The sequence below is a fragment of the Notamacropus eugenii genome, chromosome 3, assembly GCF_028372415.1.
Source record: "Notamacropus eugenii isolate mMacEug1 chromosome 3, mMacEug1.pri_v2, whole genome shotgun sequence".
NCBI lineage: Eukaryota > Metazoa > Chordata > Mammalia > Diprotodontia > Macropodidae > Notamacropus > Notamacropus eugenii.
The window spans coordinates 205134755-205157295 of record NC_092874.1 but is presented as its reverse complement, the minus strand read 5'-3'; the positions used below and the strand labels follow the sequence as shown (position 1 = coordinate 205157295).

General features: G+C 41.1%; 2 protein-coding genes across 4 annotated transcripts in view; one reads left to right on the top strand and one right to left on the bottom strand.

The window, feature by feature from the left end:
• Window positions 1-22541, bottom strand: part of WNT5B (Wnt family member 5B) — a 141675-nt gene that overhangs the window by 50007 nt on the left and 69127 nt on the right. For 2 of the 3 annotated variants that reach the window (XM_072654124.1, XM_072654125.1), the window contains one exon: window positions 21472-21591. In XM_072654124.1, coding sequence (XP_072510225.1) covers window positions 21472-21591 — 120 coding nt within the window. Of the gene's footprint in view, window positions 1-238; window positions 468-21471; window positions 21592-22541 lie in introns of those variants that run through there. The other variant, XM_072654127.1, reaches the window with a different exon arrangement.
• Window positions 8081-10975, top strand: FBXL14 (F-box and leucine rich repeat protein 14). The gene has a single exon (XM_072654128.1). The coding sequence runs from the start codon at window positions 8190-8192 to the stop codon at window positions 9390-9392; it is 1203 nt and encodes a 400-aa protein (XP_072510229.1). The 5' UTR covers window positions 8081-8189; the 3' UTR covers window positions 9393-10975.

Below are 22541 nucleotides of genomic sequence, written 5' to 3'. Positions count from 1 at the left end.
TTTTGACCCTTAAGAGAACAAATATGTGAGGTCAGAGGTTGTAAAATCATATTATAAGGATTAGAATGTATTCAGGGGTTCATTGGTAAGTGTTTAGTAACCAACTCTCCCCCACCCCCAAAAGTATATAGTACTTTTTAAAGTTTAATCTACTTTATTGAAATTTTTCTTCATCATTTTCTTGAGCCTAAAGACAATCAATAAAATAGTAACTTGAGTCCTAACTAATAACATTTACCAGTTTCCAAAGGTGTAAATGCTTGAGTCCATAGGCTGGCTCCTGTATATGCCTGCGTGTATGCCTAACAGCAGTATCACTAGGTCAAAGGCTAGATCTTGTTTAGCAACTTTAGGGCTAAAGTTCAAAGTTGTTTTTCAGAATGGCCTATTTACAATACCACCAAGAGTGCACAACTGTGCCTTTCCTCCCATGACCACTCCAACATTTGTCATTTATCCTGTCTCATTTTACTGATGAGAGGAAGGTAAAACCTCAGAGATATTTTATTTTATTTAATTTTTTATTTATATTTATATAAACATATATATAATTTAATATTTTATTTATTTAATATTTTATATTGCATTTCTCTTATCAGTGATTTGTAGCATTCTTTTATATAGTTGTTGATAGCTTGAATTTTTTCCTTTGAGAATTGTCCGTTCATATCCTTTAACCAAGTATTTATTACAGAATAGCTCTTGTTCTTATCTATTTTAAACAATTCCCTTAATTTATTTATTCAGTGCCCTTATATGAGACCTTTGGATATCAGACCTTTATCAGAGATTTGTTGCAAAGACTTTCCCTAATAAACTTTTTTATTCTATAAACTCTAGTTGCAATTTTATTCGTGATTTTCGATTTTATGATTGAAATTGTCCATTTTGTTTTCTATGATTAATCATCCCTTATTAAGAATTCTTTCCCCAACCAGAGTATTGAAAGGTACCTCTTTTCAGTCCTCTGTCATGTATCTGCTTGGAACTTATTAGGGCATACAATGTATATTGATATTTCTAAAACACAAATCTGACCGTATTACTTTCCTACTAAAAAATCTTATGTGGTTCCTCATGCCTCTAGTATTAAAGACAAAATCTTCCCCCTGTCATTTTTAGTCCTTCATAATAATTCCCACTTTCCTTTCTAGTCTAATTTCATATCACGTACTGTCGTTTATACACTCATCATCCTAGACAAACTCTTCTTCTAGTTGCCTTTACCTTTACAAAGGTGGTCTCTCATGTTTAGAATTTATTCACTCTTCTCCACCTCCTAGAATTCCTAGTTTCCTTAAAAGCAAACATCATGAATCCTCCTGATTTGATTCCTCAATTGCTTTCTTCCCCCTTGTATACATACTATGTATCTCTTCTACATTATTCTTCTCTCTTCACTCTTCTCTCCAGGCAAACTGGATTTCTCTCTGTTCCTCACACATGACACTTCAATTCCTTTCTCCATGCTTTTGTACTAGTTATTCTCCTTTCTTGGAATGTGAGTCCTCCTCACCTTGACCTCTTTCTTCTTTCAACACACAGCTTAAGCACTGAAGCCTTTCCTGATTCCCCCAAATACTAATGCCTTCTGCCCCTAATTACCATGTGATTATTTTCCTTATTCTGTATATACTTAAATATTTACTTATCTCTCATTAGAATATAAGCTCTTTGAGAGTTGGAAATGTTTCATTCTTGTATTGGTATTTCCCAGCACAGGGCTCTTAATAATGTTTGATAATGCTGGTTGATTAACTGATCAGTATGTATCCACCTTTGTCCTCGTTATATATTCCAGTAAAATGTTAGGTACAGGGGACTCAGTATGAAAATCTCTAGTCTTTCTTAAGGGGATACTAAATGAGGAACTCTGAATCCTGACTTGAACATGTTACTGATGTGATACAAGGGTTGAGGTAAAGAAACTTAAGTGATTATTGAAGTCTCAACAGACTTGCTTATGATATATACAAGTTGAAAATAAAGTATTCCAAGGCTATGGTAATTGATATATATGAATTGTCAAGCAGAGCGTTATTACCAATGTTACTAATTACTTCCTTTCAGGAGGAAAAGTCTCTGTCTTTTGTGTCTAGAGTTGGACACGACTGAAAATGATTGAACAGCAAATGCTGGGGAATGGTCTAGTGAGTTAGAGCCCCCTACTGGAAAGAGAAAAGGACTTGGACCAGAAGTCAGAGGAGCTTTATTTAAGAACAGCTCAAGGTGGTAGACAGGTAGGTAGTGCACAGAGTGCTGGACCCGGAGTAAGGAATTTTTATTGTTGAGTCGTTTCAGTCATGTCTGACTCTCTGTGACCTCATTTGGAATTTTCTTGGCAAAGATACTGACGTGGTTTGCCATTTCCTTCCCCAGCTCATTTTACAGATGATAAAATTGAGGCACACAGAGTTAAATGACTTGCCCAGGGTCATACAGCTAGTAAGTATCTAATGCCAGATTTAAACTCAAGTCCTCTTGACTCCAGGGCTAACATTCTATCCACTACGCCATCTAGCTAGAGTAAGGAGACTTGAATTCAAGTCCAGCCTCCGATATTAGTTGTGGGACCTGCACAAGTCATTTAATTACTGCTTGCCTCAGTTTCATCAATGGTAAAATGGGGATAATAACAGCACCCACCTCCCAGGGTTGATGTGAAGATCCATTGGGATACTTGTAAAGACCACAGTGCCTAGCACAGAGCAGGTACTATGTAAATGTTTGCTCCCTTCCTGTCCCCTCACAGGCTAAATGCAACCCACAAGCTGTGGCTTGCCCAGCTCCTGCTCTAGAAGACCTTTAAAGTCCTTGCCACCAATGGATGGAGTATAGTAAGGGCAATATTTCCAAAGGACTTGTTGCAAAGTGAATGAATGTCTCATTTAATTTCATTACATTCCATAACTTGAACCACCAGATTAGCCCTAATCATGACAAGCCCACTCCAGTTCTTGAGAAGGAATTGTTTATTTCTTCCTTTACATTTCTCTGGAGAAGGGGCAGTAGTGGTGGGGAAGGTAGTACTAAGATTCTACGAGACGGGAACTGACCTCAGGCTCTACAGTGCTAGAGGTTTGAGTTACCTGGGCTACATGTGTTTCTTACATGTTCTTGTTCTTTTTGACACTATGTATATTTGTGGAAGTGTCCTACATTTATGGGGAAATGTTTTGTTACTATTTATCATGCTATGCCATTTCAGTAAATGCCTTCACCTTTAGCTAACGGTGCCAAATGACTATTGAGGAAAAACCCAACTGTAGGATTTTATTAGCAATATAGTTTTAGGAATACAGAACTACTTTAGGGTGGAAATTCCACAGGGGACCCAACCTATAAATGCAAGTGAGGACATAGTCTCCGCTATTTTAATGGCTGAAGGGAATAGGACTTTGGATAATTTAAAAGTTTACTGTAAAAAACCAGGGCTAGTGTTATTATCAATTGAGAAACACTGTCTTAGTACAAATAGTGGTTAAGTAAGAATGCCTTTCTCACCCTATCATCTGACTTAACTTCTAGAAATGATAGTTTTAACAATAACTTAAGAGAACAAAATTAAAAGCATAAACATCAGCAAAGAGGAGACTCTAAGCCCCTATTATAGAGGGGAAAATTCAATCTTGGGGGGGAATGCTTCCTCCCAGAAATGCCCAAATAGAGACAAAAAGAATCAACAAAACATTATTTAAAAATAAAATTACCAGTTTCTTTTAAATTCTAGCTTGAAGGAACAAAATTTGGAATTTAGACATAGGTAGCTTTCAACCCAGGACTTCCTCCCATGCTGTCCATAGACCAAACTTCCTACACTATCATTTCTCAAGTCCCTTACCCCTCTAGCACAGCTTGGAACATAATGTAACCATATTCAAAAATATGCCAATTGATGAAACTAATATTAGCGAGTGTCTCTAAAATGAGAGGTTGGACTAGGTAAAGAGCTGAAACTTAACTAGGAAAGGACAAGAAGGCTTTGCCTCAGGGTACAAAAATTGAGGGCCCTGACAGAATTTCTATTCCTTCATCACCATAGAAACTACTGAGCTTAGAACCTAATTCACATGAAAAATGCCTGAAAATAGAAAGCTACCAGATGGCCTGCTTCCTCTCTTTTCCAATTCCTATGGCCACACCCCAGGTGACCTGGTCCCTTCTTGAAAGCAGTCCCATCATGGGGCCAGTACATCTCAGGGTCTCTCCCCCTCCATAAGGCCTTTTATCCCAATGCTTCTCTCTGATAGAATTTGTCTTTCCAAAATTGATTTGAGGGCACGTTTCATGCTGCTTGTCCCAAGTACATTTTTGTGAAGTTTGTTCCTTCTGTTAAAATTGCTAATTACGTCTGTAGAAGGTCTCTTGAGTTCCCTTCCAATTATAATGTTCTATAGTCCTGTGGTTCTTTTTGCTTTAGTTTCTATAGTATAGAGCTTGGGGGGCAAGGGGGGGGGGGGGGAAAGACCTAGGTTCTAATTCATTCTAATCCTAACTCAACTGAAAGTTGTTACAGTTGAAGGCAAGAGACTTTGTTTCTCTGGGACTCAGTTTTCAAATCTGTAAGAGGTTTGGATTAGATGATCAATACCTAAATACCTCCTAGCTCTAAATGCTATTATACATGTCCTTATTAAACTCATTCCTCCCAGTCTTCATCTCCTTTTTGACGTCATGGTCCTCTTCGAGAACGAAGGACATGTTCATTGAAGTAGCCATCTCTCTTTCCTGTTCATTGTTTCCTTTTTTCTCCTTCATTTTTTTAGGTGGCACTTGTCACCTTTTCCCTTTCATCCAGAACTGTGGTCCTAAAATCAGAACTTCACCTAGGACTTCACATCTTGAATTTATTGAAATGAGCTTACTGAAACTTAATGGAAGATCATGTAAAAGGTCTGATTGAGAAGTAACCAATAGGAGGTAACATAATTACGCAGAGATATATCCATTGTACATAAATACAATATGGAAACAATGTTAATATTCTCTCCAGCTAAGGAGAGGAGAGTGGAGACAGAGGCTATGTATTTTTATTTTACATATTCACACACAAAATACCAGTGAAAATATGCTAATTTTGGCTAACAAAAAAGCTCTGTCATATGGAAAATCATTAGAGATATTGAAATTCTTTAATAGCTTCCTTTAACGTCAAAAAATATAGTTTAATCATCCATTTGTACCTTGAATTGTATTGGGAGCTAAAGAAAAGAAAGAAGTCTCAGCAGCTAACACAATGCCTTGCATAGAGTAGGTGCTTAATGTTTGTTGACTGTCATAGAATCTAAAGAAAACATTAACTTAGCGTACCAGAAAAGCTTATACTTTTTAAAAAGGAGATTCTGAGAGCAAAGGTGAGGAAAGAGTGTTTTTCAGGTATGAGTGCAGAGTCATGGAAATGGGAGATGGTGTGCTATGTGTGAGGAACAAAGCAAAGGCTAATTTGGCTAAATCTTAGAGTACTGGAAGGGGAGTAATGTATAATGAGGCTGGAAAGACACAATGGGGCCAAGCTGTGAAGGGCTTAAAACTAAATGGAATTTGTATTTTATCCTAGAGGCAATAGGGAGCCAAGTTTATTGAGTAAAGGAGCAGAATCAATCTAGTAGCTGTATGGAAGATGAGAATTTCAACACGCTGGGCAATGAGGACCTGAACCACAACGGTGGCTCTGTGCGTGGGGAGGTTTTAGATGGGAGAGATGTGGGAGGAAAAACAGGAATGTTTAGCAAGTGACTGGATACAGAGAGTGAAGGAGACTAAGAAAAATGCTGACGCTATGAACCCTGAATTTAGAAGAATGACAGTACCTTTGATAAAAATAGGGAAGTTTGAAAGACAGATTTTGGAGGAAAGATGAGTTGTTTTGAATACCCTGAGTTTGAGTTTGAAAATCCATTCTGAAATTTCCAATAGGCAACTGGTGATGTGAGACTGAAACTCAGGGGAGAGATTGGTGTCAGATATATAGCTTGGGGAGTCATCTGCCTAAAGGTAAAAATTTAAGCCATGAGAAGTGAAAATTTAGGACTTTTGGGGGGGAACATGGCAAGTGGGAATTTGTTTTGCTTGACTATGTATTTTCTTACAAGGGTTTCACTTTTCTTTCTTTTTAAATGGTAGTGGTGTGGTTAGCAGGGAAGAAGGTGGATTTTTGTTAATTGAATTGAATGAATTAATAAAAATTAAAGCCATGAGAGCCGATGAGGTAATCAAAAGAGAGCGTTGAGAGAAGAAAATGGCTATAATAGAACTTACGCGGACACTCATATATGGGACACTCATAATTAAGGGGGCATGATATTAATGATTCAGCAAAGGAGACTGAAAAAGAGGGTAAGAGTCACTGTGTCACTAAAATGCAAGAAAGACAGAACATAAGAGGAGAGGATGCTGAACAGTGTCAAATACAGCAGAGAGGTCAAAAATTAATTGAAATGTTCAGGTCTTGTTTATTCTATATGTGCAGGGAAGATCTCATGCCACATATCCCCGTCTAGGACACTGTTCTAATAGCACTGCCCAAATTTCTTGGAATGGTAAATTTGGGGGGCAACCAACAGTTCAGGTTTTCCAGCAGAAACTCTTAAGGTATACGTCACCCTATGAAAGTCAATTAGCACCTCTTTATACAAAAGCTTTCATGCAATATCACAATAATGCTTCTTCAAGACTGACATGGTTGATTAAGAAAAAGAACATGGGAAAGTATTGCTTCTACGGAAGGCAGCTGACTTTGTCAAAGGCAAGAACACACCATTGGGTTCATGGCCCGTTGTCTGGCACCACTAGTGGATGGACTGAGTGGCAGGTAAGAGCCTGAAGAGGGTTAGGAAGGTGGAGAAGTCAGCTGGGTCCTGCTGGAAGAGTCCCGGAGGTGACGGGCTGGAGAGGATAGCGTGGCGGTCCCCCAGAGATGACACCTGGCTGAGGGGATGGAGAGGAGGGGGAAGGCTGCCCTGACCATGCAGGTAGCATGTGCATGAGGCGGGAGACTTCCAGACTTGGAGGAGACCCAGGCCAAAACAGTATGGGAGGCAAGGAGGGAGGGAGTAAGAGGTCTACGGGCAGGGCAGAACCGGGGGGAATTTGGACCGGGAGAAGAGAGTGGGCTGGCGTAGGGTCTCATCCGGCGCCTACGGGGTTAATCATCTGGGCAGAGCCGAAAGGGAAGAACTCGGTTTCCAGGGTAACGGCTCCGACTGTTCCGGCAGCACTGGCTCGTACCACTGTCGCAGAGGGCGCGGGGGTAGCCAGAAAGGAAGGGCGAAGGAACTGCTGAGTGGCGGGGGACGCCCCGGACTCTACCAATCGCGCAGCCCGCCCGCGAGCCCTGAAGCCTGAGGGGAGCCTCGCGACGGCGGCCGAGACGGCGAAAGGAGGAGGAGGAGGAGGAGGAGGAGGAGGAGGAGGAGGAAGCGGCGGCGGTGGCGGTCTCCGTGCGCGAGCCGGGAGCGCCCAACTGCCGGAGGGCGGAGGGGGGAGAGAAAGCTCGGCCCTTCTCGTCCCGATCGGCCGCCTTGTCCCCCCGCCTGGGCGGCGGAGTGCGGGCGGCCCGGGGCTGCTGGGTTTGAAAAGCGGGCGAGAGACAAAGGCAGCAGGAAGCCTCTCCGGCGGCCCGGAGCCCAGGGCGCCCGGCCTCCCTGCCAGCCCGCCCGCCCCCACCCGACGTCTTCTCGGCCCGGCGGCCGCCGGAGGCACAGGCGGCAGCGGCAGGGGCAGGAGGAGGAGGAGGAGGAGGAGGAGGAGGAAAGAGCAGGATGCAGCAGGGGGCGTGGGAGCGGCGGCGGCGGAGCGGAGGCAGCCTCACTCCCCGAGCCCAGCGGGGCTAGAGCGGCGGGGCCCTGCGGAGCCGGGCGGGGCCGCGTGAGTGTGAGCGAGCGAGCCCGCAGCCCGGCATGTGAGCGCCAAGCCGCGGGAGGACGGGGGCCGGCAGGCGGGCAGGGCAGGGCAGGGCAGGGCCGGCGAGGCAGGAAGGACGGACCCGGAGGAGGAGCGGCTTTGGCGGCTTTGGCGGCGGCGCGGAGCCGGAAGGCCGGGAGAGCTGGGGGGGACCTCGGGCCCGCGGCGGCGGCGGCGGCGGCGCCGGCGGCGGTGAGCGGGGCTCGGCCCCTCCTCGGGCCGGGGGCGGCTGGGGCCCGGGCCCGCGCCTCCTCCCCCCCGGCGCCCGTGGAGGGGGGAGGAGGAAGATGGAGACCCACATCTCGTGCCTGTTCCCGGAGCTGCTGGCCATGATCTTCGGCTACCTGGACGTCCGGGACAAGGGGCGCGCGGCGCAGGTGTGCACGGCCTGGCGGGACGCCGCCTACCACAAGTCGGTGTGGCGGGGGGTGGAGGCCAAGCTGCACCTGCGCCGCGCCAACCCGTCCCTGTTCCCCAGCCTGCAGGCCCGCGGCATCCGGCGGGTGCAGATCCTCAGCCTGCGCCGCAGCCTCAGCTACGTGATCCAGGGCATGGCCAACATCGAGAGCCTCAACCTGAGCGGCTGCTACAACCTCACGGACAACGGGCTGGGCCACGCGTTCGTGCAGGAGATCGGCTCGCTGCGGGCCCTCAACCTCAGCCTCTGCAAGCAGATCACCGACAGCAGCCTGGGCCGCATCGCCCAGTACCTCAAGGGCCTCGAGGTGCTGGAGCTGGGCGGCTGCAGCAACATCACCAACACGGGCCTGCTGCTCATCGCCTGGGGGCTGCAGCGCCTCAAGAGCCTCAACCTGCGCAGCTGCCGCCACCTCTCGGACGTGGGCATCGGGCACCTGGCGGGCATGACCCGCAGCGCGGCCGAGGGCTGCCTGGGCTTGGAGCAGCTCACCCTGCAGGACTGCCAGAAGCTCACCGACCTGTCCCTCAAGCACATCTCCAGAGGCCTGGCAGGCCTGAGGCTGCTGAACCTCAGCTTCTGCGGGGGCATCTCGGACGCAGGCCTCCTGCACCTGTCCCACATGGGCAGCCTGCGTAGCCTCAACCTGCGCTCCTGCGATAACATCAGCGACACTGGCATTATGCACCTGGCCATGGGCAGCCTGCGCCTCTCCGGGCTGGACGTGTCTTTCTGTGACAAAGTGGGCGACCAGAGCTTAGCCTATATTGCCCAGGGACTGGACGGCCTCAAGTCCCTTTCCCTCTGCTCGTGCCACATCAGTGATGATGGCATCAATCGGATGGTCCGGCAGATGCACGGGCTGCGCACCCTCAACATCGGGCAGTGTGTTCGAATCACTGACAAGGGCCTGGAGCTGATTGCTGAACATCTCAGCCAGCTCACCGGTATCGACCTCTATGGCTGCACTCGAATTACCAAACGGGGACTAGAGCGAATTACTCAGCTGCCCTGCCTCAAGGTGCTCAACCTGGGACTCTGGCAGATGACTGAGAGTGAGAAGGTCAGGTGAGGGCGACAGTGCTAGGCCCCCTCCCTTCTCTTTACCCTTGTGGACTGGACTCAGATTATCCCAGTGGAGGAGAGGGGGCGATGATGTCTGGCCAACATACTCATTTTCTCTTCCCTTCCTTGTGCCCCATCAAGCCCATTCTGTCTTGGCATTTGGGGCTGGAAACAGATCCAGCTTTGTCATTCCTCTGCTACACCTACCCTACCGTTTCCTTTACACTGAGGATGGGGACAGACCCAGTCACATAGAGCCACCCCCTTTTTGCATAGGAATTGAAGACTGATTCAGCTTGCCTGTACCCATACTACCTTGCATTTGGGAGTGTAGGGTTTAGGAGGGTAAAGTGACTAGTCTCTTTAAACCAGGGGAGTTGCTGAAGAATCTTTGCCTTCACTTATGCATTTATTTGAATACTGTGATCTGGTTTTTATTTTGAAGTGTATACAAAAAAAAAAGCAAACCCAGCTACTACATCCTCCTCTACTTGTGTAACTAATCCTGGTCTCTTCTCATTATTTCTTCTTTTATAGCAAATCTGGTATTCATGCTATTTTTCATTTTTCCTTTTTTTTATTTTGGAAGAAATTTGAAATCCTTGTGGATTTTTAAGTACCATTCTTTTCTGCTGAATATATCCTATATATTATATATATGTGTATGAAATATATATAATATATACATTTATATATGTCTGGCTACCTCGTTTTAGTTTACTTTTTTCTGAAGCCCTGGAATTCTTACAAGAAAGATATTTTGAGACTGAAACATTTTTGTGCCTAGACTGGAAAGAGACCCCTTTGGGTTTGTAAATCTTTTTGTTTCGATTCTCCTAAATCCCCCATTCAGTGTATCTCACTTCCATATTCTGGCTATAATTTTCTCTCTTTCCTCCGTAGGGATTGGGAGCCAACTGTATCTCTGAACCTTGACTTAATTTATAGCACAAATGATAGGGAAAATGAGGACTGGACTGGTTTAATTGTGTTGTTTTTTGTTGGGTTTTTTTTGTTTGTTTAAAGTGAGATGCAGATTGTGTCTTGAAAATGATTATTATATATGCAAACTCTACCCTCCCCCCACCCCTTTTCCAAATTTCCCTACCAAGAAAAAAAAAAAGGTCATGGAGGCTTCCTGTTGGGAGTGGAGAAAGATGCAGAGCTGGCCTGTAGAACCCAGGGGCTGTAATGTGAAGGGGGAGGAGACTGAAATTCATGTCTTATCTCAGTTCGGTCAATAAAATGGAGCTCTTGGGTTTTTTAAAATTCTGTTTCCAAATGGAGGAATAGATGACTTTTGGTTTAGGGGGTTTTTTTGTTTATTTTTTATTTTTTGGTTTTTGTTTTTTCTCATTTTTGTTTTGTGGTGGTTGGGTGGGAACTGTGGCTTTAAAAAATGTTTACTTTTTGAGTAGGGAGGGCTTTTTTTTTTTTTTAAAGAATCCTCCACAGTAATTGGCCAGATCATGGAGTTAAAGCAAACCCAGAGACCCTATCAATTAATTGTACTGTTTGTGAATTTGTATAAATAATAACAAAGATCCTCTTAAAAACATTTTATATTCTTACAGTAAAAGGTTAAACTGATATTTATATAATAAAAAGAGGAAATATGAAATATGTTTTTGAAAAAAAAATCAGTCTATCTGTGAATTATTTTTAAGGCACTGTGTGTTTATTTTTGTATACTCTAAAGAGAGTAAAAGGAAGCAATGCATTCTGTGTGGATGTATACTAGCCTTATGGTTAAAAGTTTACTTTTTAGAAAGACCAATGTTGTCACTGAAATGTCCTAAAAATTAGATTATATCTCACACTTTAGTTTCAATTCGGTTTTTCTGTTTGTTTTAAAAATACAATATTGTCCACATGGGAATTTCAAAAAATGAAACAAAACCCAACAGAATGGCCAACTTTTCTTTCAAGGGGAGTGGGGGTATAACTGTGGGGCAAAAAAAAAAAATCCATTGAAAAAAGGAGTAGGAGTAATGGTCTCCCTTACTGTTCTCATATTGGGTGTGGGGAGGATGTGAAATGGTGGAGGGAGCTAAAGCCATTGTTCAGGAAAGTTAAGAGAGAGCTGTCCTTGCTCGCTGGTTCAGTCATGCATACTGAATCTCTCACAGTGTGAAGGTCCCCATGGAAAAGAGTAGCGCAGTTCATCCCCTCTTTTTAACATTCCTCTCCAGGCCTGGCTGTATTTAAGCCCTTTCCTGGGGGAGGGGAGACCAGAAGTTCTTGCACATTTGCATTTTAACCACTTCCACCGTTGAAGCAGGCCCCTGATTCTACCCTGGTGAGTGTTTTTACAGTGCATGAGGGCTTTTTTACAGCTCTGCTACCCCTTTAATGAAGAGTTAGTTACCTTCAGATCTGACACCTACTTGCTTTGAGAATATGGATATGAAGTTTCTGGCTAACATTCATCTTGTTCTTATGCAGAGTTTTATGCTCTTAGTTTTTTCTTAAGGCATACAGATAAAGGACCTGACATTTATAAAATCTGTGTAAAATAGGAATACAAAACTTGTCTGGAACAGCCCCCTTCCCAGGGAGAGGCCAGCCTCTAGGCTTCGGCTAGGGTAAGATTGTTTTGTAAAATTTCCAAGCTTTCTGCTAGAGTATATCACAAAAGCTGCATTGTTCCCTTTAGGAAAGGCAGCACAATTGGGTCTAATTGAGCCTGACACTATATCCATCTTCCTTTGCTTTGAAGGAGGTGTGGATCTCTTCCCAGCTAGAAGTTTACAATACTTACTGGAAAAAAAGGATGATGTGTGAACCCCAAATAAAAACTAGAAACTTAAGATCAGGATCAGAATTCTAATTTAACACTATTCTACAACTCATGAGGGTTTTATCCCGTTTTGATTCTTAAAAGTCCTTCTACATATGTGGAAATAAACTGTATATTCTTTCCTTTTGGGTGTAACCAGTAAGGACCCCTAAACGTGCATCTAATTTTTAAAAAAAATTTTATGGCAAGAAATAGACTTGTTATCTCTAGGTTAAGGTATACTAAGATTTGAAATGACAGACCAAATATCCTCATACTAAAATATAAAATTTGGTTCTTAAAAACCATCTTTCTGAAAAAGTATGATTCAGCCAGATTTTCTGAAAAAGCTCATTGCTATACTGTGGACAGTCTGTTACATTCAACTAATAACTTGATAAAGTTGTGTTCTGTATTCTCTAAGTCCCATCTCCTTAACCTTTATAAGGAAAAATGATGAAAACTGGTCCATGAGTGAGGTTTTGGGGATTAGGTCTGAGTTGGAGTTAGTCTGGTACTTTGGCTAAAGAAGGGCTCTAAGAGGGCAAAGAAAAATCCAAAAAAGAAACACTAAATACAAATAACAGTTAATAGAAATTTTGTGATTGATAGGTTAAATACAAGGCCAGAGAGTGTCTTTCAAAATCAAGAGCATAGAGGAGAACGCAGGGTAGCCCAAAACTCAAAGCTGAAAAGTAAGTAAATACTAACTAGAATGAGGTTGACTGAAAAACTGTAGTACCTATGTCCATAAATTTCATGGTCTTGATACAAATATCCCAATTTTAACATATCTCACCTCTTCAAGCAAAAGCCCTTTTAATATTGCAGTCTGTGCCGAAAAGATAATCAATAAACTCAAATGCATGGCTGAGATGGTTTCTGCAGCCCCCAAGGACGCCAAATGGGCACCAGGCCAAGGTTGTTGGCACCATTGCATAATGTTCCCAGCCACAGAGTCCTTCCTCTCTACTGAGTTCCACAGCCTTAAGGAGGAAGCTCTTCATATGAAGCTAGAAGTATTTTATTAGGCTTTTGTTAAAAAAAAAATTCTTCAGTATTTGGCAGTTATTAATAAACGAAATTAACTAAAGTCTATGTCATCCTTTAAAAAAACATTGTTAAAAATCACTTTTCAAAAGTGATTTCTTTGAAGGGGGAAATGACTTGGGTGGAAAAAGTATTTTTTCCTTCCATAGTTGAAACGTTTGAAATTTCTTTAAGATTAAATTTTTTGTTTTTCAACAGAGCCACCAAGAATAGACAGGCTTTGGGAGAGAAATAAATGCTTTCACTTTTGACTTTGAGGATATGAAATCAAGCTTTCAAAGGTTGAGGGATACTGGCAACTAGAGATCCAAAGAAAAGAATCTCTAGATTAAAAGATGTAAAACAAAACCAAGTTCTTATGTAGCTTCAAACCAATTTTGCTTCTCAATCTAATGCAAAAACCTTTGGCCTTTGATTTTCTTTCTGTTAGCCTTGTTCTAATATAGAAGGGTAGGGACCTATGGCAAGTCTAGAGTAGTCTGTTTTCTCTATTCTTATTTTCTTTCCATCAGACATCATCCCTTTAAAAGTAAATTCTGTCCCTTTGCCCTTTTAGGCAAGACCTAAATTTTGTGCCACCATGAAACACCAAATAGGTGTTTCACCAGAAGGTGAGGCTTTTTGATGAAATCATAAGGATTATGGGTAAAGCTAGGATTAGGAGTTGGAACACTGGATCCAATTCCAAATATTTAAGTGTAGTACTACCGAAATGCCTCAGGCAACACATTTACTTCTATCTGTGTCAATAAAGGTAAGCAAAGCTAAAGTACTTTAATGGTCTTAGAGGAAAGGCACTTGACTCAATGCCAAATATTTATAAATTAACCAGAATGAAGGGCACAGTTGAAGTAAGGGTATACACTTTGAACTCAGATTTTCTGGAAAATTAATAAATGTAAATGGCCGCAAAATACTGCTGTTGATCAGCATATTTTTTTCCTTTTAGAGAGACTACTCCCCTATCTTAGCAGGGTGTGGAGGTGATCCTGTATTCTCAAAGTCATTGTCCGAGGACCAGTGTGGCTAAATTTAGAGAAGCTCATCGCAACGTTGGCCTCAGCAACTTCTGAAGACTAATCTGTTTTATCAGGTAGAGCCACACTCATGAAGTCAAAGCTCCTTCAAGTCTTAAAGAATGTTTTCATTGCCTGTTTCAAATACTGATCTTAATAATTTGGTTCTGAAAAGCTGACTCTTCCAGGAAATGGAAAAGAAAAGTATAACTAAAGACCTCATTTATGTGGCATCACTAGGTACTGTTGTAAGCCTCAGTAAAAGATAATACTGCATTTAGCATTGAAAAGGGCCTTCGAAACATCCAAACCCTTCATTGTGCAGAAACAAGCACAGAGAAATGAAGGAATAAGCTAGAGATGAACTTGACACCCCCAACTCCAAATTCAGTTCTCTCTCCATCGCACCACATTTAGATGGTGTTTATTAAAACATGTTCACATCAATGATTTCAGATGGATTCGTTCATCTAGAAGATGCAGCATGATACGGAGAACTAGTGCCTTAGAGCTAGGAGGTCCTGAGTTCAGGTACTGCCTTGGACATATTCCAGTTGTATGAAAATAACAACCTTTCAGTGCCCTAGGGATAATTCCCACACTATTAGTTTAAGAGAAAGTGCTGAACTGCATTGGTAAAGGGAGTCTCCTCACCTGGGAGTTCCCTGAACCAATGTAATCACAGGTCCAGTCCCTCTCCCTATCTTTTTAACAGCTGTTTCTTCCAACAGAAATCAAACAATACTTTTTTCCCTAAAAAAACTGATAAACAGAAAGGTCTTTTTCTTTTTACAATTTGGCTTAAAGGACAAATGTTACAAACACATTTTTGTTTGTGGAGGAAAGCAGTGGATCTAAATCACAAAGGGCAAAAGAAAATTGGTTCAGCCGTAAAGAAATTGGAAGAACGACCAGGTGGAATGAATCTGTATGTATCCCTGAATAAGATTTCCCTGAAGACTTCTCCAAGCATCTCAAAGAGTTGTTTTTTTGGTTTTGTTTCACAAATAGGATGATGTGGTAGCAAATATTTTTGGCAAATTTATAGATAGGACAAGTAATGCATGAAAGGATAAAGGAATTTTGCCTGGACTGATTAGCCCTATCTGAACTTCTGTTCCAGACCTTGCTCTAATAACCACATCAGAGGGATGGATAGCATCCGAGGTGCAGGCAGTTCTTTGATCCAGCTCTCCTTTACTGCTTGGCTGCCACCTTTTACCCATCTCCTCAGAATGGTACTTACTAATGGCTGACATTTACATAGTGCTCAAAAGCTGACTTCGAATTCATTTGATCCTCTCCACGACCTGGGAAGTAACTGCCTCTGGTATTAGCCCCATTTTACAGATGAAAGAACAACTACACCATATTGCCTTTTCTTTGTGACAGAAAGCCATTGCTGAAAATTTAACTATTTAGTATTCTTCGAGAAGCAGACTATCTTAGATATGCGTGGTCCCCATCCATTGCATACAGGCAACTTTGGGAGACTCTAAGACCCTACAGAGAGTGGGCAAATGGAAGATGGGACTATTGGTACCCTCTAGTGTCAAATCTGTCACCAACTGTCTTCAGAGAACTTAAGCCAACACTAAGTTCTCCGTCCCTTCCCTTCCCCACTCCCATCTCCATTTGGAGAGGAATCTCCTGGAAGTCTGTACTTAGGATAACCACAAAACGAGTATCCTGTGCATGTTAATTTCCTCTGAAAGACCAGGAAGCATACCAGAATATTTGTGATCCTTCCATGAAACAGAATCAAATTGAAGAAGTAGCAGCTATATTGTGTCTTCCAACAAACATGTAAGAAACTTAGACTTTTAAAAAATACTCTCCTAATGCTAACCCCTCTTTGTGAAGAAAATTTGTGAGAATTGAACAGAAATTGCATAGCACTTTCTACATACCATCCTTCAACTTGCATGCTCCTCTATAAGTTCTACTTCTAGGTAAGTTCTACATCTAGAAGAAGGCTCTACTTTAGCACAAACCAGTCAGTAATTGTTACCCAGATGATGAAGATATGATGCTAGATTTGTTCTGTGAGTTAGTAGCACTTCGAGGAAAAAAAAAATTTTTTTCATGATTTTCAGTAATCCTTCCCCAGGATAGCTTCCTAAATTACCTAATAGCATGGAAAGCAATTTTTCCTATGTACAAGAGATGAAAAAAGTAATTGAGATGAAATTCCATACTGGTAATCTCCATTCCTCCCCTCCTTCCTCAGGAAATAAAATTCCACAACATCCCTATTTTCCACCACATTCCCCTCCTTAGGAAATCTTGCTCCAAAACATGTGTTAAACTGCAGAGCAGATAACGTCCTATCTCTTTCTCCCAGGCCTAACTTAATTGTGTCAGGAAAAGATTTTTTTTTTTGAGTGAGGGAGCAAAAAACAAACAAAAATAGCTCTCATATTTTTAAAAAATGACTAAGCCAAGAAATATACTGATGGGTGGGATAAGGGAGAACCTACAATAGTGCTAAACTCTCTCAAGTAAATTTTCAAGAGGCTTAGATGAGAAGTGCCTTAACAATTCCATTACCAGGGTTTCAACTGTTAATCTCCCAAAGGTTGCAAACTTGTTTGTTAGCAGTTAACTCTAATATAGCGTAGACACACAGTTAACTTGCTTTAAGCAAACCTAGTAAGAAAATCTAGAGGTACATAGATAAATCAGGGGACAGTTATTTGTTTTAAAAGGATTCATTATTCTTTGTCTTAAACAGCTAGACTTACCTAGAAGATTTGAACTATGATGATACACACAAAACCTTTTAGGAACACATTTACTACTACGACTACCATGATGACTATCTATTAAAGCATTCCTTGCTTTAGATAACATATATAATCCAAGAGAAGAGTCATCATTTTGTGTGACTTTTTCAGGTCCTCTCTATTGCTATATTTAGAGTTCTTCACTTAACCCCAATTGCCTCATCCTGGGTCATCTCCAGTCATCCTGATGAATATCTGGTCACTGGATTCAGATGGCTCTGAAGGAGAAGTGAGGCTGGTGACCTGCACAGCCCTCCCTCACTCCAAACAAAGTCAAGTTCAAGTCATGTTATCATTTCTCTGATGGCATAGTCTTCTTCGGCAACGAAGGATGAACACACATGTGTCATAGACCCCTTCGGCAGTCTGGTTGGGCAGTTTATAGACTCTTTCTCAGAATAGTTTTTAGATCCAAGAGTGAATAAAATATTCTAGTTCTGATGGAAGTCAGTGATTTTCAGACAGATCGTCCTCAGAGACAAATGTCAACAACAAGCATTTATTTTGCCTGTGTATTCCATCCCCTTCCCCAACAACTTGCCATAATGTTGTTATCTTATTAGAATCAAGTATGTTACTAACAGAAATATACACAGTACAGGATCTATACATAGTCCTGATTACTGTTTGCATCAGAAACAAGTCTTGGTCTGATTGCGATAGGGGGACTAGTTTTGAGTTTTCAAAGGCCATGGTGGCAAAGCCCCCAAGTTCTGGACCACCCTGTATTAATAAAGTGGAAAGGCTTCAAGGACAGACCTGGTGATAGCCTGTATGTATGTCTGTTATCCAAAGACAAGTCTAAGTTTGGACCTCAGCATCAGTGAAGTCTTTGAAATTTTGAAATAGATAGAAATATAAAGGTCATATATAGAGAAATTAAGAGAACCGATTCCTTAGCATAGAAAAATGAATTTTTGCTCCTTTTTTTCCTTTTCCAACTTCTGCATCATATTCCTTCCTACACTGAGAGAACCAGCTTCATTCCTTCTGTTGTGAAAGTAAGAGATAGCCAGAAAGCCTGTCTTGTTTCTTTTCTCCCACTTTCTGAAAATGAAGAGGATGTTCCTAAAGAAAGGAAAGTTCAGCTGTTTGTCTTTTGGAAGTTTCAAAGGCTTGATATAAATGGAGGAATGTGGAAAAGAAAAAAGATGAAATTTAAATATTTGTGGGGGGGGGGGGTTTAATCACCTAAGGCTGCAGGTTCTGCTTACTGTCAGCAGGTGGCAACATTGCCTATAAATTGGAGACCATTTGCCATTCAAAATCTTAAATTGCTTTTCTAACAATTTCATCCTGCCTTCCTCCTCCTCTTCTCCTGAAATCATCTTGAGGGTATCAGAGCTCACAGGGAACTAAGCTTCAATGACTTCATAATTTCAAAAGGATGAAGATGACAATGAAACTAATCACAGAGCTTTATAGACTATCTTTTATTATTTTGGGGGGGAAAGGTCACTTAAAATTAAGCTATTTTGTTATTAGCACTTAAGATTACAGCTCTAGAACTGGAAAGGACCTTGGAGGCCTTTGAGCCTAGACCCCTCATTTTATAGAGGTCAGTAAGGGTCAAAGATGGGATTTGGAAGAAGCAACCTCAAAGACCACTTTTAAACATACATGTTTTTTAAGATAAACATATTTGGGGGTAATATTTAAGTGATTACATGAGGAAAATATGAGTACATCTAAATCAAATTTTATAGCTACATATATAATACATATAGAGGGTGTATATGTACATGTATGTATAGATACATATATCTGTATATACAGATATATGTAAAATATATAATATTTCTAACATTGGAAGGAAAAGGAGATAGGTGCATTATCATAGAAAAACAGGAAATAGGCCTCCTGTAGGGTTAAGTCCCAAAGTTGCTTTAAAGAAAATTTCTGTATGAGGATAAGGGTCGACATAAAAGTTTCACTTGAAGATGGTATAGAAGATGAAAACTGACAGGCTTAAAAATCTGTCATACTATGGAAAACTTCCAGCTTTGATACAGAAATGAGTTCTCACAGATGGACTTAGGTTCCTACTCTGGAAAATGGACATTAAAGGAAAAGGTAATATTGACACAGATCTTACAAAGAAGCCCTTTGACTGGAGAGACATCTAGAATGCAAAGCTGGGTTGATGGTGAGGAAAGACTGTTACCTCTCTACTCCATAGTTTGGTTTCAGATAACCAACCACAGAGCTGAAAGTGGTTTGGTGACCATATGAGATTCTTAACCTTTTTTGGTGTCATGTACTCTTTGAAGTAGGTGATACCTGGACTTCTCCTTGAATAATGTGTAAGGCAGCTAGGTGGTACAGTGAATAGAGTTGAGAGAGATGATTAAATAAAAAATTGTGGAGATCCAGGGTTTTATCCTTATTCTCTACTAGGTCAAGCCAGTCTTCTGAAGGACATTGTTGATGGATGAGATTGCCCAAATCCCCGTAGTACAAGCTTTTTTATCCTGGGTAGAAGACACTCCCCCCCAACTAGAAACTTACAAAGAATTTAATCTAAAGCGAATTCCAGCCTATTGTGTTCCACGGGCATGCTCAGATAGGGGATAGATCTTTGGTCTAGATTGCCTGGGGCTGGGGGTAGTCTGGCTTGAGATAGTCCCCCTTTGTCTATGAGTGTGATAATCAAAGTCACCTCTCTCTGCCTCTCTTTAGAACAGGTCCACCTCTCATAATATTCACTTTTCTCATTAATTGTTAACCAACCAGAGTTGATTGTCCCTCTCAGGAATCCCCCACTCTTCCAACGGTATATAAGCCTTGAGTGAGTTCCATGAAGGGTCTTTGGCATTCAGTAGTGTCATTGACCCCTTTTATTAATTATCTGCTAGCATAATTAATAAAAATGATTAATTACCCAGGAACTATGTCTCTCAATCATTTTATATGTCACAGAGTGCTGGACTAAGTCATTTAAATGCTTCATGCCTCAGTTTCCCTATCTGTAAAATGGGAATGAGAGCACCTATTCAGGACTAGGAGGATCAAATGTAAAGCATTTTAGAAAGCTTAAAGTGCTATATAAAATATACTATTAACCACTATTATATTATACTATTAGCTACTATTAACTGCCTAAAATAAAACAAAAAGGATTACAAAGGAAACCAAATAAAATGTTTTTGCTGCTGTTTGTTGTTTGTTCTTACAATTTACCCCCCCCAAAAAAAAAAGAAGTTCACAGACCCCTAGTTAAGAACTTCTGCCTTAGGGGGCATTTTCATCAAACATGTTAATTTGTTGAGTCATGGTTTACATTTGATCCTCCTAGTTCTGAGTAATAGGTGCTCTTATTCCCATTTTACATATAGGAAAACTGAGGCATGAAGCATTTAAATGACTTAGTCCAGCACTCTGTGACATATAAAACGTTTGAGAGACATAGTTTCTGGGTAATTAATCCTAGCAGATAATTGATTACTTGGGAATATGATAACATAGATGAAGACTTATTGACGGGTCAAGAAAGCAAATGCTTCCTGCTACTCGGTGTCTAGGTATGAAGGCAATCATTCTTGATAGTATTCCATAAAGGCCTTACGAAACTGAAAACTGAAGTTTCCTTGGGAAACTTTGCAGGGACTTTACCTGAATATTGCATTTTTTGTGTGTGTCCACACTGAATGGATACAGATTCAAGAAAGACTATCTACATGGAGAAAGGAAGTTGTAGAATGGAAAAAGAATGAGTATGTATCACCTTACTTAAAGAAGACTAAAGGAACATGATAAAATTAATTTATTCACACAAACATTTATTAAAAACCTATTATGTGCTTTGTGTTAGGTGCTGGAGGGGAGAGAAGTAGGGGGAGAAGATGTGGCCCCTGTCTACTTGGGCATCATTTAGTTGGGGTGATTAGACATACCCAGAAGGGCCTGGAACTCATTGATTTGGGAGGTCACTCAAATAGTTTAGGTTGCAACTCATCCCCATCTCTCATGCCTGCTTATCCTGTGTGTCTCTTGTCTATGTCTTCCCACAAGTTTGCCACAGGGTCCATTCAACACACTGGAGGCCTTTTTTTCTCCTGATTTTGCAAGGGTACCAATGGCTGTCCACTTGTCTGTCATCCCTTTATCTCATCATATGACCAACACATCTTCTCTCCTCATTAATTTCCTTGATGACACCTTTTACTTCCATTCATATCTGAAGTTCTTCATTGCTCATACATTGTAGTCTCCCACCCATCCCTCTATTGCTCTCTGTATGATAATCATTTTAAATTCATTACACAGTGTTATTTTATGTCTTGATGACATTCAACTTCATTGATAAAATGTTATTATTAAAAAAAGACTGGCCCTTTCTGCCACGAGAAACTTGAGGTCATGAATAATATAATTAGGAGAAATATTTAAAATATGTCAGTGAAATAGAATAAGGATTAGTGTAGAAAGATTAAATGAAGCAAAATATATACTTACTAATAGATCATCATCTCTTTTCTTAAACTGGTCCTTCTTCCAGTCTTCTCTGTTTCTGTTGAGGGCACTACTATCCTTCCAGTCATCCAGGTTCATAATTTTAGAGTTATCCTTGATGACCTAGTGGTAAATAAGTATTTTTTTCTATTATACATGTGAAGATACTGAGGCACAGAGCAAATTGTTGTGAGGATCAAATGAAATCATGCAAGTTTAAAACCCTCTACAAGTATAAGCTTTTGGCTAATATTGGTTCATATCTACAATGTGCTTTAAAGTTGGCAAAGCAGTTTACATACATCATTTTATGTGCTCCTTCCAACCACCTTGTGAGGTAAATGCTATTTTGATAAAGAAACTGAGATTTGTCTAGAGTCCCAAAGTAGCAGTCCATTATCTAAAATAAATCTCTTAACTGGAAATCCTGTTTGATCACAATACCATTCTGCCTTAAATAGAAAAAATGAAAAATAATTCTTCTATCATTAGCAGACAATTCTCTTTCAGCAAAGAAGTTGTCCTATGACAGCCTAAGATCCACATCCAGGAGCACAGGGTCCTATATTTGCTGTAGACGTCAAATTATACATAAAAGGAAGAAAGCCAACCTTCTATACATAGCTGGTAGCTGAAAAATCCAGGAGCAAATAGGATTTAGGTGAAACCTTTGGTAAGTGTATTGGTAACTGATAACATTTCCTTTGAAATAGAATGTTTCAATATAGTAGAATTTATTACTCCCTAAGGAATGATAGAAGAGACAATTTCAAAGAAACCTGGAAAGGCTTATATGAACTGATGGAAAGTAAAGTGAGCAGAACCTGGAGAACATTTTTTATGGAGCATCTAATCATTTTACTCTCAGACAGATGAAAAGAAGTTCTACTACATACCATCCATTGTGTGTGTGTGTGTTTGTCCTTCGTTGCCAAAGAAGACCAAGCCATCAGAGAAATAATGACATGACTTGCACTTGACTTTGTTTTGAGTGAGGGAGAGCTGCACAGGTCACCAGCCTCACTTCTCCTCCAGAGCCATCTGAATCCAGTGACCAGATATTCATCAGGATG

Excerpts from the sequence above, each read along its gene's own strand:
- FBXL14 (XM_072654128.1), top strand. The coding sequence starts at position 8,190 with ATGGAGACCCACATCTCGTGCCTGTTCCCGGAGCTGCTGGCCATGATC.